Source organism: Heteronotia binoei, chromosome 17, assembly GCF_032191835.1.
Source record: "Heteronotia binoei isolate CCM8104 ecotype False Entrance Well chromosome 17, APGP_CSIRO_Hbin_v1, whole genome shotgun sequence".
In the NCBI taxonomy this organism is placed as follows: Eukaryota; Metazoa; Chordata; class Lepidosauria; order Squamata; family Gekkonidae; genus Heteronotia; species Heteronotia binoei.
Window position 1 is genome coordinate 12,254,076 of NC_083239.1, and position 26,397 is coordinate 12,280,472.

General features: G+C 44.8%; 1 protein-coding gene across 1 annotated transcript in view; it reads left to right on the forward strand.

Moving 5' to 3' along the window:
* Positions 1 to 13,758: 13,758 nt before the first annotated feature.
* MYOM3 (myomesin 3) overlaps positions 13,759 to 26,397 on the forward strand; it is an 82,604-nt gene continuing 69,965 nt past the window's right edge. Inside the window, exons 1-2 of the mRNA XM_060258344.1 lie at positions 13,759 to 14,110; positions 25,648 to 25,779. Coding sequence (XP_060114327.1) covers positions 25,673 to 25,779 — 107 coding nt within the window. The 5' untranslated portion in view covers positions 13,759 to 14,110; positions 25,648 to 25,672. The remainder of the gene's footprint in view (positions 14,111 to 25,647; positions 25,780 to 26,397) is intronic.

The following is a 26,397-nucleotide window of genomic DNA, read 5'->3' on the forward strand; positions in this document are numbered from 1 at the left end:
CATTTACACCAAAAGAAAAAAAAAGGGAGGAGGGTCTACCAGATATTGATTCATCTTTTCCTCTGTAAAAGTGGGCCCCAACATGTTGCCCATGGTTGCTATGGTACCTCCTCAATGTTTCCTAGTGCTGCTTTTTCCAAAGACGCCTGTTCCCCAAAGCAAAGATCCAAGCCTTTCATCTACCTCATGGCAGCAGGAGGCACTTCAGAAGAATCAAGGAGCCTCCACTTTTAAGTCTGGAGGGAGTGCCCATTCTAGGGTTGCCAAGTCCAATTCAAGAAATATCTGGGGACTTTGGGGGTGGAGCCAGGAGACATTGGGGGTGGAGCCAGGAATAAGGGTGTGACAAGCATAATTGAACTCCAAGAGAGTTCTGGCCATCACATTTAAAGGGACAGCACACCTTTTTAAATGTCTTCCTTCCCTAGGAAATAATGAAGGATAGGGGCACCTTCTTTTGGGGCTCATAGAATTGGACCCCCTGGTCCAATTGTTCTGAAACTTGGGGGGTACTTTGGGGAGAGGCATTAGATACTATATTGAAAATTTGGTGCCTCTACCTCAAAAAACAGCTCCCTCAGAGCCCCAAAACCTCCAGATAAATTCCCCATTATACCCTATGAGAATCGATCTCCACATAGGGAATAATGAAGATGTTTCCCTCTCCTCCCCCCCCCCCCCCATTTCTGGCAAATCTGATGCAGGGGATTGGCCTCTCTACTCACGAGTTGCTGCCAGCTTCTTCACAGCAACACAGACGCACCATCCCAAGTTGAAGCCTTTCAATCAAACCTCCGGAGGTGCAAAGGCACGTGGTCCTTTGGGGGCGGGGCTCCCCCCCCTCCGGCCAGCTGACTGGGGGCGGGAAGCAGCCTGGGAAAACGGAAGAACTCGGTGGATCGGTGGGAAGGGAAGGGGCCAGGAGAAGCTGCTGGGATTGGGGCTGGATGAGAAGGGCCGCCATTCCCCCCCCCCTGCTTTCCGGATTTTTGGCGAGCGGGGGGAGGAGGGTCCAAATCGGGGGTCCCCCGCCCAGGCAGGGGATTTGGGAAGCCTAGCCCATTCAGAAAAAGCTACCTTATATTAAGAATGCCTGGCTCACAACATTTTGTTATTGGCCCCAGCCCCCCATGGTGGCCATTTTGTGGTTGGCCATTTTTAGCAGGTCTGCTAGTCTGGAGTTGCAAACCTCCAGGTGGAGTCTGGAGATCTCATTAAATTATGATCTCCAGACTATAGAAATCAATCCCCCAGAAGAAAATAGCTGCTTTGGAAGATGGACTCTTACGATATTAAACCCTACTGAGGGCCCTGCTCTCCTCAAACTACAGGCTCCCTAGGCTCCACTCCACTCCCAAATCTTCAGGTATTCCACAGCCTGGAGCGATAACATTTCTACAGGGCCTGTAACACAGATATGTTCCTCCACCAGCCCTATGGTTGAGGACAGCAACTGTTTTTCACCAGCTGACCTCCCTCGTCTCTCCTCTCCCTCATGGGGTAAGGACATAATTGGTCCTCTAAGTGCCATCTGTAGTGGTCATAAAAGCGTTTCAACTGTTTGAAAAGTTGTTCACCACCCTGAGCACTGTGTGCAGGGGAGGGTGGTCTATAAATAACCCTTACCCACTACCATTTTCAAAATTTCAAAAGTGTCTGCAGGTTGACCGATATGAGGGACTTCAGCTCTATAATTTAGGAATTTTCACGCCAAAGTACTCATTAAAAGCACCTCTTTGGCTTTTCATCTCATCTCATGCATCCCAGTAACAGATACAAGATGCGAAAGTGGAAGTTATGAATTTTACATTTCAGAGACATTCCTTTATCTTTAACATCCTTAAGGAGCTGTTGGTTTGAGGACTTGCTCCAAGATCACATTACCTTAGTTCCAGACCAAGGCTTAGAGGCTGCTGTAGATGATGTTTCAGTTGTTCTTGGTATTAAATTTGTTTTTTCAGTCATTCCTGATTCTAGTATCCTTTATCTGAGAAATATCACATTATGTCAGTAGTGGAGAACGGGCAGTGGAGTACAGTAAGCTGAGAATAAAACTTTCGAAGGAAATACATTTTAACATGCACGCAAAAAGCAGATCAGAACGTTACAGAATTCAAAAGGTTCAGGAAAAATTGCGGCTTGGGTGATTGGAAATAGCTTCTGATAAGTAGGGTTACCAACATGAACATGAGGCTTGTTGTGGGGGGAGAAGATAGAGGAGATTGTAAGCCACTCCGGTCTCTGATTCAGAGAGAAGGGCAGGGTATAAATCTTCAGTTCTTCTTCTTAGAGTTGTTGTTATTTTGCTGTCAAGACACAGCTGACTTATGGCAACCCTGTATGTTTTTCAAGGCAAGAAATGTTCAGAGCTGGTTTGCCATTGCCTGGACCTCCTTGGCAGTCTTCCATCCGAATACTAACCAGGGCTGACTTTGTTTTGCTTCCAAGATATGCTGAGATTGGGCTAGCCTGGGCCAGGGATCATAAAACATGCCCAGTGAATATTAGTCATATTTTCTGTCTGAATGTTCTGATATGGTCTCTGAGATATAGCTGCTGAAGTGAAGGATTTCCTAGGATGAACCTCACCCTAAGAAAGGAATGTTTTACGTCAGTTGAAGTGCGCTCAGGGGCAATAAAAGAGAAAACACACGGTCTTTGTTCTAGTTTTTGCTGTGTTGTGATAAACATCTCCATACCTTCACTTTTACCAGATTCAACAACGTGGTGTTCAAGTTCAAAGGTCATTTCTTGCTTCTTTCTCGTGAGTCAAGTTCCACGAAGGGTTTTGGTCCAAATCCACACTCACATAAGTACAGGTAGGTAGTTCAACAAGTAAAGTCCAAATCCGTCAGCAGCAACAACGTCAGCAAAGCAACCATCCTGAATAGGGTGAAGTCTCTAGAAAGTAGTTTGACTCAGAATCACTCCTAGCAGACTCATCCTGTGTAGGCAAGTGTGAAGAAGAATATCCAAGCCCGGCAATCATTTTAGGGTGTAGTTCCCTTTATCAAGGGTACTTCATTCACATGACAGTGAATAGATGCATCGATTTCAAAATGGAACAGCAAGCCTTCATGTATTCAACTTCACTTCTGCAGAGATTTCCAATAGGTTTTCTGTTCAATAGGCTTTCAATTGAGGCCGCAGACATCCAATATGATTAGCCCCTCCTGCTCAAACTGCCTGTTCAAACTATTGGCTCATATCACCATGAAATTGCTTGGTGGTTTGATTCTGACAGCTTGGGGACCCATTGATCAGACCTGACCTACTAAAACTTGAAACAGATCGAGGGTAACATGATGCCATCTTAATGTGTTTACTGTGGTTTTAATTGATGTGACTTTAGATTTTAGACATGGTTTATTGCATGAACCCTTACGCTGTAACTTGCTCTGAACCCACTTCGGTGGGAAAGCAGGAAGAAATTGAATTAATAAATAATAAATAAATGAAATAATACATAAAACATGGACAATCGTCTTATGTAAACATAAGCGAGAAGAAGAAGACTGCAGATTTATACCCCACCCTTCTCTCTGAATCAGAGACTCAGAGCAGCTTACAATCTCCTATATCTTCTCCCCCCACAACAAACACCCTGTGAGGAAGGTGGGGCTGAGAGGGCTCTCACAGCAGCTGCCCTTTCAGGGACAACTCCTACGAGAGCTATGGCTGACCCAAGGCCATTCCAGCAGCTGCAAGTGAAGGAGTGGGGAATCAAACCCGGTTCTCCCAGATAAGAGTCCGCACACTTAACCACTACACCAAACTGCCTCTCAATTGTTTCTTCTACAACTGCTTTATCTCCCATTTCTAAATCATACATAACTACATCATCATCATCATTATTTTGACTTACTTAATCACCCCATCCAAGGCTCTGGGCAATGTACATCAAGTAAAAACACAAGTTAAAAATACAAGTAAGAACATAAGAGAAGCCATGTTGGATCAGGCCAATGGCCCATCCAGTCCAACACTCTGTGTCACACAGTGGCCAATATATGTGTGTGTGTCTATATATACACACATATATACATACATACATACACACACACACTGTGGCTAATAGCCACTGATGGACCTCTGCTCTGTATTTTTTTTCCAATCTCCTCTTGAAGTTGGTTATGCTTGTAGCCGCCACCACCTCCTGTGGCAGTGAATTCCACATGTTAATCATCCTTTGGGTGAAGAAGTACTTCCTTTTATCCGTTCTAACCTGACTGCTCAGCAATTTCATTCAGTTCTTGTATTGTGAGAAAGGGTGAAAAGTACTTCTTTCTCTACTTTCTCCATTCCATGCATTATCTTGCAAACCTCTATCATGTCACCCCGCAGTCGACGTTTCTCCAAGCTAAGGAGCCCCAAGCGTTTTAACCTTTCTTCATCGGGAAAATATTCCAAACCTTTAATCATTCTAGTTGCCCTTTTCTGCACTTTTTCAAATGCTATAATATCCTTTTTGAGGTGCGGTGACCAGAATTGTACACAGTATTCCAAATGAGACCGCACCATCAATTTATAGAGGGGCATTATGATACTGGCTGATTTGTTTTCAATTCCCTTCCTAATAATTCCCAGCATGGAGTTAGCCTTTTTTGTTGCAATCATACACTGTCTTGACATTTTCAGTGAGTTATTTACCACAACCCCAAGATCTCTCTCTTGGTCAGTCTCTGCCAGTTCACACCCCATCAACTTGTATTTGTAGCTGGGATTCTTGGCCCCAATGTGCATTACTTTGCACTTGGCCACATTGAACCTCATTTGCCACATTGACTCCCACTCACCCAGCCTCAACAGATCCCTTTGGAGTGCCTCACGATCCTCTCTGGTTCTCACCATCCTGAACAATTTAGTGTCATCCGCAAACTTGGCCACTTCACTGCTTACTCCCAACTCCAGATCATTAATGAACAAGTTAAAGAGCATGGGACCCAGTACTGAGCCTGGCCCCTGTGGCACCCCACTGCTTACCGTCCTCCACTGTGAAGACTGCCCATTTATACTCACTCTCTGTTTTTGCCAGTTTTTGATCCACAAGAGGACCTGTCCTTTTACTCCATGACTCTCAAGCTTACTAAGGAGCCTTTGATGAGGAACTTTATCAAAAGCTTTTTGGAAGTCAAGGTAAACAACATCTATTGGGTCCCCTTTGTCCACATGTTTGTTCACCCCCTCAAACAACTGTAACAGGTTAGTGAGGCAAGATCTTCCCTTACAGAACCCATGCTGAGTATTCCTCAATAACTTGTGTTCATCAATATGCCTACTCATTCTTTTTTTTGTGAAAACAATTTTTATTATTCTGCAATATATTGTAATAATACCCATCTATTATTAAAAACTTAGTACCAATACATTACATTTTTCTCCTCCCTCCCCCCCTTTTCTTGACCTCTGACGGTGCATTTTAATTAAAATATAAAAAAATACAAGGTAATTTTATCAAATTAAGAATCTTCCACATTTTCATAGATTTTGCAGACCACATTAATGGATTATGGTCTGCCCCTATTTTAGGAAGAATCTCTATTTTTTTCGTTATAAGTCCCAATTTTTTTGTAATCCATAACATATCAATTCTTGAGAAAGAATTATGTCTTGCTGAGAAGAAAGTGTAGTCACGTTCTTTGTGGTTAAATTTCCTCCATATAACTTCCAGACTTTCTTGTTTCACTAGTTCAAAAAATGACTTTGGTAATTTTCTTTCGTTTTTCCCCCCAGATCTATCTAATATATTTTTAACCGTTCCATTAAAATCCCCCATTACCATAATTTGCTCATATGTCACTTGATCTAATTGTTGCATGATGTCTTTAAAGAAAGAGTCTTTTGCTCCATTTGGGGCATACAATCCCAATAACAAAGTTCTCTTAGAGTTCAACATCACTTCCACCGCAATAAATCTACCATCATCGTCCTTAAAAATAATTTTTGGGTCTAATTCTTGTTTCACATAAACAACCACGCCCCTTTTTTCTCCTTAGCCAATGAACAAAATTCCACACCAAGTTGTTTATTCCATAAAAATTTGTAATCCATTTGTTTGATGTGTACTTCTTGTAGGCAAATTTTATTACATTTTTGTTTCCCAATCCAATGAAAAGTTGCCCTTCTTTTTTGTGGCAAATTTAGTCCATTTACATTCCAAGATATTAATTTGTAATCCATCATGATTTTTTATTTTTAATCTGTACCCCCAAATTCCTTATATTCCTCCAAAAACTTCAACATTTCTTGAATGCTTGTAATTATGAATCTTTTCCCTTTGTATTCAAAACTTAGACCCTCTGGAAGTATCCATCTGTATCTCATTTCATTTTCTCTCAGCTTGTCAGCAGTTTTTTATACAATCTTCTATCATTTATAACTTTCCTTGGCAATTCTTTCATGATTCTTACCCTACTACCATCCACCTCCAATGTATTTTCAAATTGTTTACTTAGAATCCTTCCCACCATATCTCTTGACACCAATCTCACTACCACATCCCTTGGTAGTTTATTTTTCCTGGCATAGTCTGAGTTCACCCTGTAGATATAATAAAAATAACTAGTTTCATCAGAGTCATCTCCCAAAAATTCGGCAATGATTTTTATTATATACGTCCTTAAATCAGTCTCAGTAGATTCAGGCACCCCTCTCAAACGTATCTGATTTTCCATTGTTTTACAGTCTTGTAGTACTGCTTTCTCCTGTATTTTTTTTAATAGTGGAATCCACTGTTTCCATTCTTGCATCATGGTCTTTCACCTTTTCTTCTACCTCCTGCACTTTCTTTAACACTGCTTGGGAGTCTTTTCTGAAATTTTAAATATCTTTTTTTAATTCTTTCTTACACTCAGTTACTGAATCTTTTATCACTTTAGCCAATCTTGCCTCCATGGCTTCTATTTGTTCCTGCAGTTTAGACATTTTTAGTTCCTCAAGTGACCTAGCCCTCGTATGAATCTGTTTTGCTCCTGATTTATGGATGGACATCACTGCCTACCCATTATAAAAATAGGCTTCAAAGTTGGCCTCACCAAATTGATTTTTTAAATGTACAGTCTTAAAGATTAGAGCATGACCTTTCAGATAAGCCCAAAATTGCTTTTCCCGGAAGCTCCTAGGTTGAGATATTAATTTTTTAAAATTTTATTTTCTTCAAAATGGCATCCGTGGCTTTTCTGCCCCCCTTTTTTAAAAAATTCCTTTTTCTTCTAGAAAGCTCCAAATTTGGTTCAAAGCATATAGTCCAATAAATCTTGCCTTCTAATGATGATATTTGCCGGCTCTGCTAATTTTTAAAGTCCGGTTGCCTTTTTAAAATATTTAAACTTTTGACCTTCTTTCAATGGCCACCGGTGTTTCTCTATGATTATAATCCTAGAGAGGGCTAGGAGGCTTGCAATTTTCCATTCTCTTGATGGCCACTTTCTTCCTTTCTTGCCACGAAGTCTCATTTTCTATGGTTGAGAAGTCTCATGTTATTTCTATGATGCCACTTCCTGTGACGTCTTCCTGATCAGCAGTTCTGTTTTCGGAGGGGGGTTATCTAGCCTGGCCATAGGTATGCATAATAATAGTTGTTTTTCCTCTTTTAACCTTGTTTCTCCGATTTCATTAGTCCCAAATTTACCCCCTTCTTTATCTTCTTTACTTTAAACTGATATAGATGAATCCAGACCTTTATTTTTTATTTCAAATAAATCTTGTTTTAGTCCCGGAGTGATAGATAAAGATCTTTTACCTTTAAAGTCACGATCCTTTCAAGCACCGTTCTCTTCAAAAGTAGATGTTAAATAGTTCCAAAGAAGTGTTGAATCTTGATGAATTTAAGTTGATTTAACGGCCCCAGAAGTCTTCTGTAGACGTTGAAATGCAATCCTTCTCCGGGGACTCTTCAAAGCCAAAAAGGAACCCCACTGGGATCCCTCGTCAACCAAAGTAAATCCCCTCAGAATTTTATAAGCATATCTTGGCCTTCTCCTTGCCTAGGAGAAGTAGGCAGCAGGTGTTAAGATCACCTTCTCTGCCCAGAACAGAGGCTCTGGTCTGCTCCTCTTATGAGAAGCAGTTCAATCCTCCATGACTCAACCCCGGAAGTCCCATGTACCTACTCATTCTGTCCTTGATAATGCTTTCTACCAACTTTCCCGGTATTGAAATCAGACTGACTGGCCTATAATTTCCCAGATCTCCTCTGGAACCCTTTTTAAAGATGGGGGTGACATTTGCTACCTTCCAGTCCTCAAGAACAGAGGCAGATTTCAATGAAAGATTACATATTTTTGTCACGATATCCACAAGTTCAACTTTGAGTTCTTTCAGATCTCTTGGATGTATGCCATTCAGACCTGGTGACTTATTAGTTTTTAATTTGTCAATCAGTGTGGGGATCATGAGGTTGGAATGTTACCTGATCGTTTGCACCCCACAAAGTCTGAAGGCAGGAGTGTGGGTGGATCATGCGTCTGGCATAATGCCCAGTCACCCAGACATCCGTTATGTCTGGGGACACAAAGAGCATAGGCTTTTCACAATCAACCACATTCTTGCTCCCCTTTCACATTCTTGTTCCCCTTTTGACAAATGTATTTCTAGACACTGCTAGCTGGTAGTAATCTTGGTAGACAATGTAAACGCCATCTCCTTGTATGGAGCAGATGTTTCCTGTTATGCTTTGTCCTCTACTGTGCTGTAAGCTGGAGTATTTTTGGTACAACTTGAACATGTATAAATAAAGGAAGCTTGCAGAGAAGGTGAGCTTTTTCCCTCTTCCAGTACACGTGTCGAGTGATCATTCCTACAAATCAGTTGTAGGACCTCCTCTCTTGTCACCTCAATTTGACTCAGGTCTTTCAACACCCCTTCCAAAATTAGTGGTTCTGGAGCGGGCAAACACTTCTCATCTTCCACAGTGAAGACTGAGGCAAAAAATGCATTCAGCTTCTCAGCCATTTCCCTATCCTCCTTCAGTAATCCTTTGACCCCTTAGTCATCCAAGGGCCCCACTGCCTCCCTGGCTGGTTTCCTGCTTCTAATATATTTGAAGAAATTTTTATTGTTGGTCTTTATGGTTTTTGCAATATACTCCTCATACTCCCTTTTTGCCTGCCTGATCACAGTCTTGCATTTGATTTGCCATAGCCTTTGTTCCCTTTTATTAATCTCACTTGGACTAGCTTTCCACCGCTTAAAGGAGTCCTTCTTACCTTTTACAGCTTCCATTACTTTGTTAACCATGCAGGCCTTTTCTTATACCTGTTTGTGCCTTTCCTAACTTGTGGTATATATTTTATCTGAGCTTCCAGGATTGTAGTTTTAAATAGCCTCCAAGCTTCCCCAAGGGTTTAGACTGTATTTACCTTTCCTTTCAGTTTCTTCACATGCCTCCTCAGCTCAGAGAATTTACCCCTTTTAAAGTTAAATGTGATTGTGCTGGTCTTTTGGGGCGACTCCCTATTTATACAAATGGTGAAATCAGTGCCTAACAAACTTAAACCCTTCCTCCTTACACAATCATCTCATCCACACATTGAGACTTCTAATTTGTGCCTGTCTCTCCAGCCCTCTACGTGGAACAGGTAGCACTTCTGAGAAGGCTACCTTGGAGGTCCTGGCCTTAAGTCTCCTGCCTAGCAGCCTAAATTTTTCCTCCAGGACCTCACGACTGCATTTCCCCACATCGTTCGTGCCAACATGCACCACGACCACTGGCTCCTCCCCAGCACTGTCTACCAGCCTATCTACTACACACGTAATGTCCGCTACCTTCGCACCAGGCAGGCAAGTCACCATACGGTCAGTACATGGTTTTGCCACCCAGCTGTCTACTTGCCTAAGGATTGAATCACCAACTACCAAGTCCCCCCCTCTCTCCCTGCCCAGGGATGGTTCCTTGGCGTGAAAGGATACCCACTGACCAACTGAAGAAGAGGTCCCTTCTGAGGACGCATTCCCCTTATCCTCAGCACAGTGCCCTGTTCCCTCTCGACCCTCATGCTCCCTGGCAGCAACAGGGCTGCCACATTCAGAGTGAGGCTCATCTAATACATCCCCAAGAGTCTTCTCCGAGGGCCTAACTGACTGTCTCTGCTTCTCCAGGTCAGTCACCTCGGCCTCAAGGGTACAAACTTGTTCCCTGAGTACCAGGAGCTCCTTGCATCGAGCACACACCCAAGACTTCTGTCCGGTGGGCAGATAGTCATACATGTGACACTCAGTGCAAAACACTGGAAAGCCCCCACCCCCACATAATACATATGTAAAACAACATTACAAATGAAACAATAAACTTTCAAAAACCCTGATGACTTCTTGCTAATTGAGTTCTTCTTCCGCAATATCAGTGTATAAGGGGGGGTGGGGCAGGAAAGGAAGGTGCGAGCAATACTGCATAAAATACATGCTACAATAGTCTAATTCGTTACAATTGTACATAAAACTTATTGTTATAAATTCTTAATTTTACACTTCTATTTAGCTTTATTCTATCTTTCCCTCATCACTTCATGTCTAAGAATTCAGTTTTACAAGAATATGTTGCCTGACTCTATCTGGAGAGCCAGTTTGGTGTAGTGGTTAAGTGTGCGGACTCTTATCTGGGAGAACCAGGTTTGATTCCCCACTCGTCCACTTGCACCTGCTGGAATGGCCTTGGGTCAGCCATAGCTCTGGCAGAGGTTGTCCTTGAAAGGGCAGCTGCTGGGAGAGCCCCCTCCAGCCCCACCCACCTCACAGGGTGTCTGTTGTGGGGGAGGGAGGTAAAGGAGATTGTGAGCCGCTCTGAAACTCTTTGGAGTGGAGGGTGGGATATAAATCCAATATCTTCATCTACCTCACAGGGTGACTGTTGTGGGGGAGGAAGGGAAAGGAGATTGTGAGCCGCTCTGAGACTCTTCGGAGTGGAGGGCAGGATATAAATCCAATATCTTCATCTACCTCACAGGGTGTCTGTTGTGGGGGAGGAAGGGAAAGGAGATTGTGAGCCGCTCTGAGACTCTTCGGAGTGGAGGGCAGGATATAAATCCAATATCATCATCTTCTTCTTCTTCTTCTTCTTCTTCTTCTCTTAGTCGTTCTCTGCTTTAGCAATTTAATCCTAATTATTACCTATATATTTGAAAAATATGTTCCATTAGCCAGTGTGCTGTACCAGTTAGTGTTGGATTAGGATCTAGGGGGACTGGATTCAGATCCTCACTCTGCTGTGGAACATTGCTGGGTGTCATAGGGTTGCCAGCTCCAGGCTGGGAAATTCCTGTACATTTAGGGGTAGAGCCTTGGGAGGGGAAGAACCTCAGAAGGGTATAGTCCCATAGAATTCACTCTCCAAAGCAGTTATTTGCTCCAGAGGAATGGATCTCTGTAGCCTGGAGATCACTTGTAATTCCAGCAGATCTCAAGGCCCCTCTGGGAGGCTGATAGCCTGGAGATAATCATGTTGAAGATATTTTTAATGCACAATGTTTGCTGAACACTACTACTAAACACTCTTGCTAATATAATGTGTCGAAATATGTAAATTATAGAAAATGTTGTGCAACTTTTCCAGAAAAGATAATCAGCTGAAAACTAGAGAAGAGTTGGAAAATATGGATATTAAAATGAATTGGTGGTTGAGAATGCAAGTTGAATCTAGGTATGCCAAAGACAAGATGACAGGCTTCAATACAGAACAATACCCATTTGATAAAATACTTTTAGGTCCACAGGAAAAGTTAATCTCCAAATTATATGCATATCTACTTCAGATGAAGACACAAGATGAAGTTGTAAAAGATTGTATGGTTCAATGGGCGAAAAACTTTGGCCACAACATTACATTAGAAGAATGGGAGAGACTGTGGATGTTCAATGTTAAATTAACTAGGTCAGTAACTTTTAAAGAGAACTTGTATAAGATGTTTTATAGATGGTACTTGACTCCACAGAAATTGTGTAAGATCTATACTAATATGTCTAACAAATGTTGGAAATGCACTAAACAAGTTGGTTCTTTTTATAATATGCGGTGGACATGTGAGATGGTGAAGGGCTATTGGAAAATGGTTCATGAAATACTACAGAAAAATATGGAGACACAGCTTCAATTCAAACCAGAACTATTTTTATTGAATATATTTCCGGAGGACTATTCCAAAGAAATGAGACATTTGTTGGCACATTTCAACACAGCAGCCAGGATTCTCTTGGCGCAGAGATGGAAATTGCAGGAAATTCCCACAAAAACGGACTTGGTGGGAAAAATTCTGGAAACAGCAGAGCTGGATTTTTTTATCGCAGCTGTTGGCTGGGAAATCTAAGGATGAAGCAAAAAAATATTGGATGAAATTCTATGCCTGGTTAGACACTCAAGACTCTTAAGATTCTTTGGTGTAAACTTATTTCTTTTTCCCCCTGTATTTCATATTACAAAATTGCCTTTATTGGAATTGTCAAACTTAATAGAAATCTTAACTAAAAGATTCATAATATAAAATATCAAAATGTTGATGATGTTTAGCTGAGAGATAATGATATGTGACAATTTATGTATTTTAAGAAAGTATTGCAGATATAGGCTTGTATTCTTTGAAAATAACTTTATGCAGAACAAGGTTAATATGTATTCTGTTTTCTATTCCCTCTATTCCCTACCCCTATTTTTTTTTCTGAAACTAATAAAACTTTTTAAAATTAGAGAATGTTGTGCAACTTAATGTACACACATGTTATATCATAATACAATGGCACTACAAGCATATGGAGAGCCAGTTGGTGTAGTGGTGAAGTGTGCGGACTCTTATCTGGGAGAACCGGGTTTGATTCCCCACTCCTCCACTTGCACCTGCTAGCATGGCCTTGGGTCAGCCATAGCTCTGGCAGAGGTTGTCCTTGAAAGGGCAGCTGCTGTGAGAGCCCTCTCCAGCCCCACCCACCTCACAGGGTGTCTGTTGTGGGGGAGGAAGGTAAAGGAGATTGTGAGCCGCTCTGAGACTCTTCGGAGTGGAGGGCGGGATATAAATCCAATATCATCTTCTTCTTCTATATATTATAGACATTCACAAAGTCCATTTGTTGGTATGCATACACACAGTCCACTAGCAGTATAAAGAAACACATTTTCTTTGGTACACTGGATACTCAAAAGGTGCTAGCAGTTCTCTCCAGAATAATAATATGAAAGTGACACACTTCCAGTAAAAATAGGCGTGTTTCGGTAAAGTCCTTCGTCTGACAATTTACTCATTTATTCCAATGCTCAATTCATTATAAGCGCAAAACACAGTAGTCAATTTCACAAGGCACAGCGGTTCTCCCATGCAACGATAAAGCCGCGTTCTATCAATAATTAACAATCCTGGAACCAGTGCTCAATTCAGTATGCATGCAAAAAGTCTGATCAGTTACTCTTTAGGCACAAGTGATTCTCCCGTCCCTCCTGGAGGCTGGCAACCCTATGGTGCCTGGTAACTTACAAACTGCTCATCATTTCCCTTTCTGTAAATCATCTCCAAGAAGCACTTTAGTCCCGTAAAAATCTTTGCCTGCTGTTCCCTTAATATAGTGGTTATTCTAGCATCCCACTTTCCTACCCCTCCAGTAGACTTTTCTTTCATTTTCTTTTTTAAAGAGCCACATTTGTTTCCATACTAAGCCACATTTAGCACTGGAGCTTTATGACTGCAGGACCGATTGACAATCTGGAATCTGAGCAATTGTACTATCATGTAGACTCACTTGGCAGGGGTGGGGGGGGGGAGGTAAATTTTAGGATTCCCAAAAGGGGCAGCCGCTGCTACCAGTTTGACAATGGCATTCATCCTCTTGACCTAGAAAAGTTTAGCCAGCCAGAGGGCTGTTTAGGGATCATAAATCCTGGATGGTAGTTTCATTGTCATTGAAATGACATGAGATAATGCTATATTTAAGGCTGTCGAGTGGGCAGATTACCCTTGGAAACATTCTTGTGGGGACAGTCATTCTTGATGCCACCAAGCAGGAAGGAAGGTATCCCTCCTTTGTCCTTTATCTGTTTTTAGGACTGGCACTTTCACCAATGTGATGAGGCTTTTCTGTATGTAGGGTGGACATTTACCACACAAGTGTTTAGAGGATTGGTAAAAGAAGGTTGGTGAGTTGATTTATTTTTCGAAGCTGCCTCTTGGTTTACAGATTACTTATGTTTTTCTTTCAGTGTACCTTGCATGAAAGAGAGGATATCTTCTTCTTTTTTTTGTCTTGCTGTCCTTATGTTTTGAGAATGTCTGTTCAGCTTTAAATTTAATTTTCATTTCTTATGGAAAATAAATACAGTTCATCCTTGTCCTGAAACTGAAAACAACAATACCTCATTTGTTTGTTTTATTAAAATTAGGAGCAGGTTGGTGGTGGTGTGTGTAGAATTATTTAGCTTAAAGTTTTAGTGTCTGGAATGGCAGGTCACTCCACTATCTACAGTCAGTTCAGGTTAATCAAACTAGGCTCTGAAGTTAGTTCAACTGTGGTTTCCTGTGATGTGTGAATACAGAGATCCTGGGTTGTTCCCTGGTGAAGTCCTACCAGGCAAAGGAAACTAAACTAGTTTTTGTCAAGACAAACTAGGGTCAGTCTTTGAGATGAATCTGGGTTTCACAAACTAAGTAAAGTTAAAATAAAATATGATTTTGTGTTTTGTTGGAACTAATGATACCAGGCTGCCAGCTGACATCTCCTGGGTGCTCTTGGAGCAGGGTGATTGGGAAAAACGACATCCAGCAGTGTATGATATCGCATCTGCCTGAAAAACCAGATGTGAAATCAGCACATTGGGGTGACAGTAGGGTTGCCAATCCCCAGGTGGGGGGCAGGAGATCCCCCGGTTTGGAGGCCCTCCCCCTGCTTCAGGGTCGTCAGAAAGAGGGGGGGGGGGTGGAATGTCTGCTGGGAACTCTACTATTCCCTATGGAGATTTATTCCCATAGAAAATCATGGAGAATTGATCTGCGGGTATCTGGGGCTCTGGGGGGGCTGTTTTTTGGGGTAGAGGCACCAAATTTTCAGTATAGCATCTAGTGCCTCTCCCCAAAATACCCCCCAAGTTTCAAAAAGATTGGACGAGGGGGTCCAATTCTATGAGCCCAAAAAGAAGGTGCCCCTATCCTTCATTATTTCCTATGGAAGGAAGGCATTGAAAAGGTGTGCCATCCCTTTAAATGTGATGGCCAGAACTCCCTTTGGAGTTCAATTATGCTTGTCACAGCTTTGATCTTGGCTCCACCCCTAATGTCTCCTGGCTCCACCCCCAAAGTCCTCAAATATTTCTTGAATTGGACTTGGCAACCCTAGGTGACAGTCTGGCCATCCTCAAAACTCCTTAGTTCTTATCATGGAGTTTTGGGGGACGCCCAAAGCACTGCTTAATGCACCAACATCACATCTGGGTTTTCAGGCGGATGTGACATCATGCTTCATTAGAACATTTCTGGCGCCAGGTCTTTCCCCTGCCACTCCAAAGAACTTCGGTGGGAAGGGCCCAAAGAGCAGGAAGCCTCCCTCTATAAGCAGGCCACCGGTATCCCTAGTCGGAACAAAGTCTTCTAGATTGCCTGGAAAGGGAGAGACCGCAGATGTTTCATTGAATTTGGTGGGACTTAAGCATACTGAACGCTATACAAAATCACAACATGGGAGTGTGACAAAGTACAAGAGCTTTTGAACTAGGGACTCTGGGCAAAGGGCCCCAGCTGAATTAATCTGTGGGGCATTGTGGCAATATTTGCAGAAGGAAATGCTGACCTGACCAGATCTGTGCTGTTCTGGGAAGTTAAACTGGCAGTAGTACAAAGCAGTGCTGCAGGACCACCCTGCGGCATGAAGTACAGGCACTGGCAACAGTGCAGGAGAAGGCATTTAGGGTGCTGCTACTAGGGTTGTCAACAGTCTGGAGAAATAAATGCCCTGTCCCTCTGACAGATGCTTAATGGGATATTATTTACCAGGTGATGCTATTGGCCTCAGTGCCATAAAAAGATTGTGTCTATTTCCACATATGAAGCCTGTCTATTTCCACATATTAAGCCTCCATTAAAGGGGCAGGACATTCTTTCTCTAGGTCGTTGGCAACCCTTGCTGACACTGATCTTCATGACCACTGAAATGTCTGAGTCATCTAGACGTGAGAGTTACTGGCATGTGGCTCTGCTGCTTCCTTCCACCACCAACTAGGGTTGCCAGGTTCCCCCCCCCCCAAGACCCTGGTGAGGGATCGGGGACTTAAGGTTGCCAGATCCAGGGTGGGAAATTCCAGAAGTTTTGGGGATGGAGCCTTGGGAGGACAGGGACCTCAGTGGGGTATAATGCCATAGAGCCTACCCTCCAAAGCATCCATTTTCTCTAGGGGAACTGACCTCTGTCTCTCTCTCTCTCGGCTTGACTTCGCGAACGAAGATTTAAGAAGGGCGCAGTAGTCCACGTCTGCTGCAGGCTCGCTGGTGGCTGACAAGCCCAATGCGGGACAGGCAGATCCGGCCACAGTGGCTGCAGGGAAAAGTCTGATTTGGGGTTGGTGCTGTAGCAGTGCGATTCTTCCTCAATCTCCTTTTGTCCTCAAGACCAGCTATGCGTGCGTTCTCAAAGGAAGAGACAGCCTGGTGGATGGTGTGCCTCCATGCTTTGCGATCTGAGGCTAGGTCAGACCACTGGTGATGGTTGATGCGACAGGTGCCAAGGGATTTCTTCAAGGAGTTCTTGTACCTCTTCTTTGGTGCCCCTCTATTTCGATGGCCGGTGGAAAGTTCGCCATACAGAGCAATCTTGGGAAGGCAGTGGTTTTCCATCCTAGAAATATGCCCTGCCCAGCGCAGCTGCGTCTTCAACAGCAGTGCTTCGATGCTTGTAACCTCTGCCCTCTTGAGGACTTCAGTGTTGGTCACAAAGACCTCTGTAGTCTGAAGATGAACTGTAATTCTAGGGGATCCCCAAGTCTCACATGGAGGCTGGCATTCCTACCCTCCAGGTGGGGCCCAGCATTCTCCTGGAATTACAGCTCATCTCCAGACTACAGAGGTCAGTTGCCCTGGAGAAAATGGTTGCTTAGGAGGCTGGGCTCTGTGGAATAACATCCCTGCTGATCTCCCTCACCTTTCCATACTCCACCTACAAATCTCCTGGAATTTCCCAGCCCAGGGTTGGTAATCCTGCCAGTGGTCCCCTTATGTGGGCCACCTGGAAATTTCCCTACACATTAAATGGCTAGCCCAACCTTGACAGCACCACAGCTACAGAAGATACTAGTAACAGCCCCCAGCAGATCAGGTGACACCAAACAGCCAATAGGGCCCCATCTATTCTTATAAAGCTGCTGACTTTAGCCAGGCTCTTCATTGTGAGGGTGGGCCCTCACTTTGTGTCTCCAGCCTAGGCTCAGCTGTGTATAGACTTCTGTCTGCCCTCAGTGCCCCGAGCATTGACAGATGGATCAGCATTGCCTACTGCAACCCTTTATAGCTGTCTCCAGTTGAATGAACAACAATGATTAGATGTAGACAGACTCCTTGAAACTTCACTTATTTCTTTGAAGTCTTCTGTTCAAAAAATTATGTTTAATTCTCAATTTAAGGGGGGGAGTGGATTCCTTTTTCAAGGCTCCTAAGTTTTTCCTAGGCCACAGGGATGAAAATTTGCCCTTCCCTTGAGCTCTACCGATATGAGAATGATAGGAGCATATGTGTTGTTATGTCTCGAGTATTTTATGTACAGTGCAACTGTTTAGCCTGCGGGCTATTTTAAAATGTGACACTCGCATTTCTAGCGTCAAGTGCTTATTAAAGGGATTAGCCTCAGATGTCTAATTAAAATAGAAAATACATCTTCTGAATGTTCCGTTCTTTTAGGACTGAGGCATGCAATAAAACTAGAACCTGAACAACAACAAAAAATTATCTAGTGAATTTAGTTTCAGAAGAGAAGCCAGTTGGTCTGCCATAGAAGAGTCCAAGTCCAGTAGCACCTCAGAGACCAACAACACTTGAGGGGTATAAGCTTTTGAGAGCAGGTCCAGTGCTAGGGGTTCTGGCACCCCAGGCTGAACCCCACACCCCCGCCCCCTCCTAGGCTCTTCGTGCCTGCAGCACGTTGATGTCACCGGAAGTGATGTCATCAGGCTGCGTGCACTTCGCACAAATGCTCAGCCCACCCCTCTCCCACTTCAAAGGGAGCTGGGAAGAGGCCACGTCCTTCTTTCTTGTGAAGAAAGAAGGAGGTGGCCTCTTTCCGGGTCCCTCTGAAGCTGCCTCCTTCTTTCTTGCCTCTTCCCGGCTCCTTCTGAAGCAGGAGAGGACTGGGCAGGGGATGTTCAGGTCAGCATGAGCAGGGATGGGGAGGGGGCACCTGCCCCTGAGGTGAGGTGATGCCCCAGGTGGCGCCTACTTCGCCAACTCCCATGTGCCGGCCCTGTTTGAGAGTCAAAGTTGCCTTCCTCTGATTTGCCAAAAGCTTATTCCCCAAAAATGTTCTTGGTTTCTAAGGTGATACTGAACATATCTAGCTTTTTTGTAGAGTCAACAGGATTTCACAGACTATGGAAGATGAGTCGTCTAATTAGTATTTGTGGCCAAATTGTTTTTGAGAGATTCATCTGAATTCGTTAACCAGGGATTGGTATTTTACCAAAGCCTTCACTTTTTCAGAGAAAGAGTTAAATCAAAGTCTCCAGGAGAAAGAGTTAAATCCTGATGAGGAATCAGAAATGAAGGCGTAAGTTGTTTTCCACGGGGCCCATTATCAGACTTCTCCCCCTTTTGGAAGTTTAAACTTCCCCCTTTTTCCTCCATGTCTTCCCAGTTTCGGTGTTTTCAGTGTCAGAAAGAGTGCCTGAGAGACCGATACAAGAATGGGTAAAATAATATGGGAAGCAAAGCGACAGACCTGCATGGGAGATCATATAGTGGAATTAATTGCTTTAGAAAATGTCTATGCCACCTCTCCAGACCAGCTTGACGCAGCTTAGAGAGCAAAACAATACAATGAAATCATAAAAACATAATAAAACAACTGAGGGGTATTAAAACAACATCAGTCAATGCTGAGTATCCTAAACTGATCTCCATAAAACAGTCCAGCTAGAAGCAGACCACAAAAACAGTATTAAAAGACTGAGCCTGGATAAAAAGAAATGTTTTGGCCTGGTGCCTAAGGCAGGTCTTAAGGGGCAGGTCATTGGAAAGGCAAAACACCCCCACTGAAACATAAGGGACAACAAGCCAGAAGTATTTCAATCAGTACCTAGAAGTTTCCTCAACAGTGTTTTAGGAGAACCAGTTATAGGGTTGCCAAGTCCAATTGAAGAAATACCTGGGAACTTTGGGGGTGGAGCCAGGAGACTTTGGGGGTGGAGCCAGGAGATGTTAGGGGTGGAGCCAAGATCAAGGCTGTGACAAGCGCCGCAGCCACAGGTTCCCGCGCCGCAGCCGCCGCCTGAGGAGGAAGCTGTCCCTTCCTCCTCCTCCCGCTCGTCCTCCCCGCCCCTCGGCCCTGCCTGAGGCTGGAAGCCTGGGTGAACCAGGACGGTGGCGCGGGCATGGAGAGCGGGGCCGGGGGCTCGGGGCCTCCTCCTCGGCCTCCGGCGCTGCGGCGCTGGTGCTGGCGGGGCTGTGCTGCCAACGCCGGAGGCCGAGGAGCTGCCTCCGGCGCTGCCGAGGTGCTGCTTCCGGCGCTGCCGCGCTGGTGCTGGCGGGGCTGTGCTGGCGGGGCTGTGCTGCCAACGCCGCCAGCCAGCGAGGCCCTCGGCCGACAGCTCCTCCGTCGCCTCCTCCTGATGCTGGGCGCCGGTGGGCCCGCCGCCTGCGGCCTCACTGGGCGGGAAGGGGGCGGCAGCGGTGCGGCGCGGCGGCCTCGCACGCTGCGGGATGGGGCGGCTCGCCATTTCCCCCCTCTCCCCCTGCTTCCATTTTTGGGGGGAGCAGGGGAAGAGGGGGGAAATCCTGGGGTCCCCCGCCAGGGCGGGAGGGTTGGGACCCCTAGTTTGGTATAATGGTTGCACTTTCAGGCTAGGATTTAGCTAGGAAACCTAGCTAGGAGACCTATATTTACAGTCTCTTTCTTTCTCTCTCAGCCTAACCTGCCTCACAGGTAGGGCTGCCAAATTTGGGGTGAGAACTTCCTGGAGATTTAGGGGTAGAGCTTGGAGAGGTGGGGTGTGGGGAGGGAAGTGAGCTCATCACAGTATGATCCCACAGAGCCAACCCTACACAGCTATTTTCTCCAGGGAAACTAATTTCTGTCATCTGAATATCAATTCCAGGAGGTTTCCAGGCATCACCTGGAAGATGGCAACCATCCAAAGGGTTGCCATGAGAGTAAAATGGAGGGAAGAAGACTAATGTACCCCTTGAGCTCCTTGGAGAAAGACAAAAGATGCTGGACAAAAGCATCCTAAAATAATAAAGTGGCATAGAGAGTCTCAAAACCCCTTCCATGTGCACTGTGGTCCCAATCCGAACTTCCCCCTCACACCTGTTTTTTTTTTTCCCAAGGAAGAAAAAATAACAACAAATAAATATATAAAGATCTGTAAGGAGGAAGTAGGGCTACTGTTGTGAAGTAGATTGTGCTAACTGGGGGGAAGGAGCAGAAGAGGAGTTGCCTCAGTCCTCCATTTTGCTCAGCAAAGTGTGGAGCCTTTCCTCCAACCAAAGGAACCTTTCTCCAACTTCAATGGCTCTTTCATTGGAGGAATAGCCCCTATGGTCAGAGGAAGGTTCCTGAGGCTGACGGCTTCAGCCGTAGCTGGGTGGAGGGGTAGGATCAGGTAGGGTTGCTGAATCCAGGTTGAGAAATTCCTATGGAATTGGAGGGGAGGGGAAACAGCCTGGGGAGAGCACGGTTTTGGGGATATTATCAGGGTATAGTGCCCCAGAGTCCACCCTCTAGAGCTGTTATTTTTCTCCACAGGAACTGCTCTATGTAGTCTGGAGATCAGTTGTAATTCTGGGAGACCTCCGGGCCTTCCCTGGAGGTTGGCACCTCTAAAGACCAATGTTGTTTGTGTTTAATCCTTAGGCAGGCAATGTCTAAAAAGAGCCTGTTGCTGTTCCCAACAGCAGTAGTAGTTTATGGCAGCTGATGACTCAAAATGGATGTCAGCCAACAACAGTAGGTGCCTTGTTTTGCCTCGCCTCCCTTTCTTGGCGCCTCTGACAGTGACTGACTTCTCTTTGCTTGTTAAGATATTTCAGCTGCATGCCCTTGAACTGGGAAAGCACCACAGAATGCAATCTTTGATCAAAAAAGCAATATCATTGTTATTAATTTCTTATTACTGGATTTAAAAGAAACGAACTGGCGCATTAATTGTATGCCACTAATGGTTTACAAGGTCTGCTGTACTTTTTGATCTGCCCAATCTTTCAGCCTCAGGGCAAGGTGCCTGCTGGAAATAGGCTTCCCAAACCTCCCGCTCTGGCGGGAGACTTCTGGGTTCGCAGCCTCATCTCCCGCTCTGCAAAATTCTGGAAGCGGGGGTGGGGGGGGAGGGGGGGAGAACATACCTTTAGGCTTCATGTTGTAGAGCTCCTGAGCCGTTTGCAAAATGTCTGCCCCTTTAAGGCTGGGCAGGAAGCAGGAAGGGCTTCTGAGAATGGCCCCTCCCTTTCTTTTGCTTTCGTTTTCACAGGAAGTAGAGTTGTCCGGAGGAAGATCTGGTAAGTGTGTGTGTGTGTGAGAGGGAGGGGGCAGGGGATTCCCTAGTTTGGAGGCCCTCCCCCCCTTTAGAAAGCGTGGGGGGGGAGGGAAATGTCTACTGGGCACTCTATTATTCCCTATGGAGAACGATTCCCATAGGGAATAATAGGAAATTGATTCGTGGGTATTGGGGGCTCTGGGGGGGCTATTTTTTGAGGTAGAGGCACCAAATTTTTAGTATAGCATCTAGTGCCTCTCCCCAAAATACCCCCCAAGTTTCAAAACTATTGGACCAGAGGGTCCAATTCTATGAGCCCCAAAATATGGTGCCCCTATCCTTAATTATTTCCTATGGAAGAAAGGCATTTTAAAAGGTGTGCTGTCTCTTTAAATGTGATGGCCAGAACTCCCTTGGAGTTCAATTATGCTTGTCACATCCTTGTTCTTGGCTCCACCCCCAATGTCTCCTGGCTCCACCCCCAAAGTCACCTGGCTCCACCCCCAAAGTCCCCAGATTTTTCTTTAATTGGACTTGGCAACCCTAGCTGGAAAACTACCTTCCTGCATAAAATAAGACAAAGTTTCTTTAAAAGTACACTGAGTGTTCCCACCAATTAGAAGCTTAAACCTTGCTAACTGCTGTGCCAAACAAGACCTTAACAATAGGGTCGCCAGGACAACTCAGAAAATACCTGCGGACTTTGGGGGTGGAGCCAGGAGCAAAGTTGTGACAAGCACAATTGAACTCGGAAGGAAGTTCTGGCCATCACATTTAAAGGGACCACACTCCTTTTAAATGCCTTCCCTTCATTGGAAATAATGGAGGATGGGAGCACCTTTATTTGGGGCTTATAGAATTGGACCCATGGTCCAACTTGAGGGATGTTCTGAGGAGAGGCACTAAATGCTATACTGAAAATTTGGTGCCTCTTCCTCAAAAAACAACCCCCAAGAGCCCCAGATATCCATGGATTTATTCTCCGTTATACCCTATGGAGACCAGTGTCCAAGTACCCAGAGGACATTCAACCCACCCAGCCCCCTGCTTTCCGATAACCCTGAAGCAGGGTGGGAAGGCTTCCAAAGTGGGCGATCCCTTGCCCCCTACTGGGGACTGGCAACCGTACTTAACAATAATTCTCAAAGATACTTGGGAGGCAGATTGACATAGACAGAACCAGGGGCACGTGGGAGAGGGCAGGGCTGGTTCAAGGTATTTTGGGAGAGGGCAGGGCTGATTCAAGGGATTGCCGGTCTCTAGGTGGGACCTGGAGATCTCCCAGAATTACAGTTGACCACCAGAGAACAGTTCCTTTGGAGAAAATGACTGCCTAGGAGAGTGGATTGTGTTGCACTATACTCCACAGGCTCCACCTGAAAAACCTCCAGGAATTTCCCAATCCAGAACTGTCAACTCTATGGTAGACCTATCCCCTCTTGGAACACTAAGAATGTTGATCAGGTCCAAACCAGGCTCCTGTGCCATTACCAGAGGGACCAGGCTAGGACTCAGTTGATGGCACCACCGATCCAGGAGAGGATGCCTGTGTGGCAGCTCATGGTGCTACTTGTGTGCCTTGGTCAAGGAACCAGTCATATAGAGGGGAGCAATATCAATGTGGAGCAGGGCAGTCAAGCCCTCAGTTGGGTAGGCCTTCTTTTGGGCAGGAGCTAACAGGAGCGGAGCTCTGGAACCTCTAAATTTTATTGTGCTCTTTCTTTCTTAACCCTTCCCCAAAATACTTCCTACTGGGCTCCATTGTTCAAACCCTGTGTGAGAATTTTGCTGAACTCTAGGATTTGACAAACTTTCTAATATATTTCCTCACAAAAAATGGGAAAATAACCATAACATATAAAACAGATGGAAATCTTCACCATGCCACTGTGGCCACATAGGAGAAAGTAATTTTAAAAGCATGATAGGAGTAAGGTTTTATTACGACAATTATAATTCAAGAAGCATTTTAAGGTAGATGCTGAGCTGAGGAGTGTGTGGCATATGCAAATGAGTTGTGTTAATGAGCTCCAGCACCTCTTTTTCTACAAAATGACCCCTGGGATTGGGGATCCCCTAGCCAAGTTCCCATTCCCTTCTGCCCCTTGGATGGAATTCCCTTGGGTGGGGAATTACAACTGAAAATAAAGCATTTTTATTTTTTTAAATCACTGGCATTGTACATGTGATGATGTTATTTCCAGGGAATAATCCGGTTTCCTGTGATTTCTAGAGCCATACCCATCATTTAGGGTTACCAATCCCCAGGTGGGGGCAGGGGATCCCCTGGTTTGGAGGCCCTTCCCCCGCTTCAGGGTCGTCAGAAAGTGGGGGGAGGGGAAGGAAATGTCTGCTGGGAACTCTGTTATTCCCTATGGAGATTTATTCCCATAGAAAATGATGGAGAATTGATCCGCGGGTATCTTGGGCTCTGGGGGGGGGGCTGTTTTTTGAGGTAGAGGCACCAAATTTTCAGTACAGCATCTAGTGCCTCTCCCGAAAATATCCCCCAAGTTTCAAAACTATTGGACAAGGGGATCCAATTCTATGAGCCCCAAAAGAAGGTGCCCCTATCCTTCATTATTTCCTATGGAAGGAAGGCATTGAAGAGGTGTCCCTTTAAATGTGATGGCCAGAACTCCCTTTGGAGTTCAATGATGCTTGTCACAGCCTTGATCTTGGCTCCGCCCCTGTCTCCTGGCTCCACCCCCAAAGTCCCCAGATATTTCTTAAATTGGACTTGGCAACCCTACCATCATTTCCAGTTATTTCCCAGAAGTGACATCACTGCTGTTCCACCACACAATGTGTCCAGTCCCCCATCCTTCTGCCAGTTGCCTTCCCAATAACTTGAGTAGTTATCAGATCCAAAGAGAGTTTTAAAAAAAAAAAGATGATGGGGGGGAGGCTTTAGGGCTAACCTGAGCCACCTAGTCAACATAACGTAGGGTTGCCAGCCTTCAGACAGGACCAGGAGATCTGCTTTTACAACTGACCTCCAGCTGGCAGAGATCAGCTCCGCTGGAGAAAATGTGCTGCTTGAAGGGCTCTTGGTGTAAGCAGACTTTAAGGAGGGCACGGCTAATATTTTGGAAACCTTATCTTTTTCAGATGCAGATAAGGCTAGGTTAACAGCCAGCTTACCGGATGCTTTTGCACCAGGTGGCAATGATAAAAATGACTGGAAGGTTCTATGCAATTTATATATATAAAAAAAGACTAGGGTTCATAAGAACGTTGAAGCTACATTCCTTAGGATCACCCACCTTGTGAATTCCAGTTGAACTATTTCCAAGTTTGGACTTATTCATTTGGGGATGGGGTTTTTGGCCCCCTTGGGGTTTCTGTTATTTTTAAAAGGCCTTAGCACCGCTGGCCTCTATCAATATAGTATTGTTTATTATGTGTTGTACACAATCCTTGTAATATATTTTTGCAAACTGTAAGACAGTGTATTACTTGATGGCTTTGATCAGTCCCCTGGAGAAAATGGCTGCTTTGAAGAGTGGCATTATACCACACTGAGGCCCCTCCCCTCCCCAAATTCCACCTTTTCCCACATCCAACCCAAAGTCTCCAGGTATTTTCCAGCACACACCTGCCAACCCCAGGCCAGTTGCTCTTTCTCTCAACCTATCTTACTTTAAAGGATAAAACGGGGTAAATGCAAACATGTTTTTTCCATACCCCAAACCTTTTGTACCATAGAGTTTCCCCTCCCAAATTGCTAGAGCGTCCTGGAAAACCATAGAGCTTTCCCGGAAATACCTAGAGCGGCCAGCGTGTGGCGTTGCTGGCACAATGACGCCACTTCCGGGTGACGTCATCATGCCCAGTGTGTAGGAAAAAAGTCCCCCACCAGAGGCCGCGGGGGACTTGGCAACCCTATCAGGTCCCATCTAGAGGCTGGCAACCCTAGTGTATGTGTGCCTTTGTAACTGGCAAATCCTGCTTTTGTGCTATCTTGTCATGGCTGAATTTATTGAACAGCATCCTGCTGTTATTCCCTGCAGGAAATATTCCTCTGAAACTCCCAGAATGGAAGCCCGAACCTTGTTCCACCATAGGGAGGAGGAGCAAAAGGAAGAGAGGCACCGAGATTTGCAAATGACATCTACCACAAGGAAGACCAAATTCAGGACCAGGTAAGCCAAAGGCAGAAGCAGATGGAACAACGCACCCAAGAGTTGGAACAAAAACAGTATTGAGGCATATTAAAATTCAATTGTTTTATTGTAGCAAAGGCCCATAGTTTGCTCTGGCAGATGTACAAAGTGAAAACTCAGTCTGAGGATACACATGCATGGGGAAACTTGCCATGGAATGGAAGAACATTTGAAACCCATAAAATGGAAGAACAGTCACCTGTGCCATTTCCATACAACACTCAAGAAAATATTGAGGACGGTGTCCATTCAGAATAACTTGAAACTGATGATTACCACAACCTCCTCCCCATTCCATTAAATGAGTATAAATTCTGGAGTTAGTGCAAAGAGAGCGGTCTCTGTTTGTAGGGTTGCCAAGTCCAATTCAAGAAATATCTGGGGACTTTGGGGGTGGAGCCAGGAGACATTGGGGGCAGAGCCAGGAGCAAGGGTGTGACAAGCATAATTGAACTTCAAGGGAGTTCTGGCCATCACATTTAAAGGGACAGCACACATCTTTTAAATCCCTTCCCTCCATAGGAAATCATGAAGGATAGGGGCACCATCTTTTGAGGCTCATAGAATTGGACCCCCTGGTCCAATCTTTTTGAAACT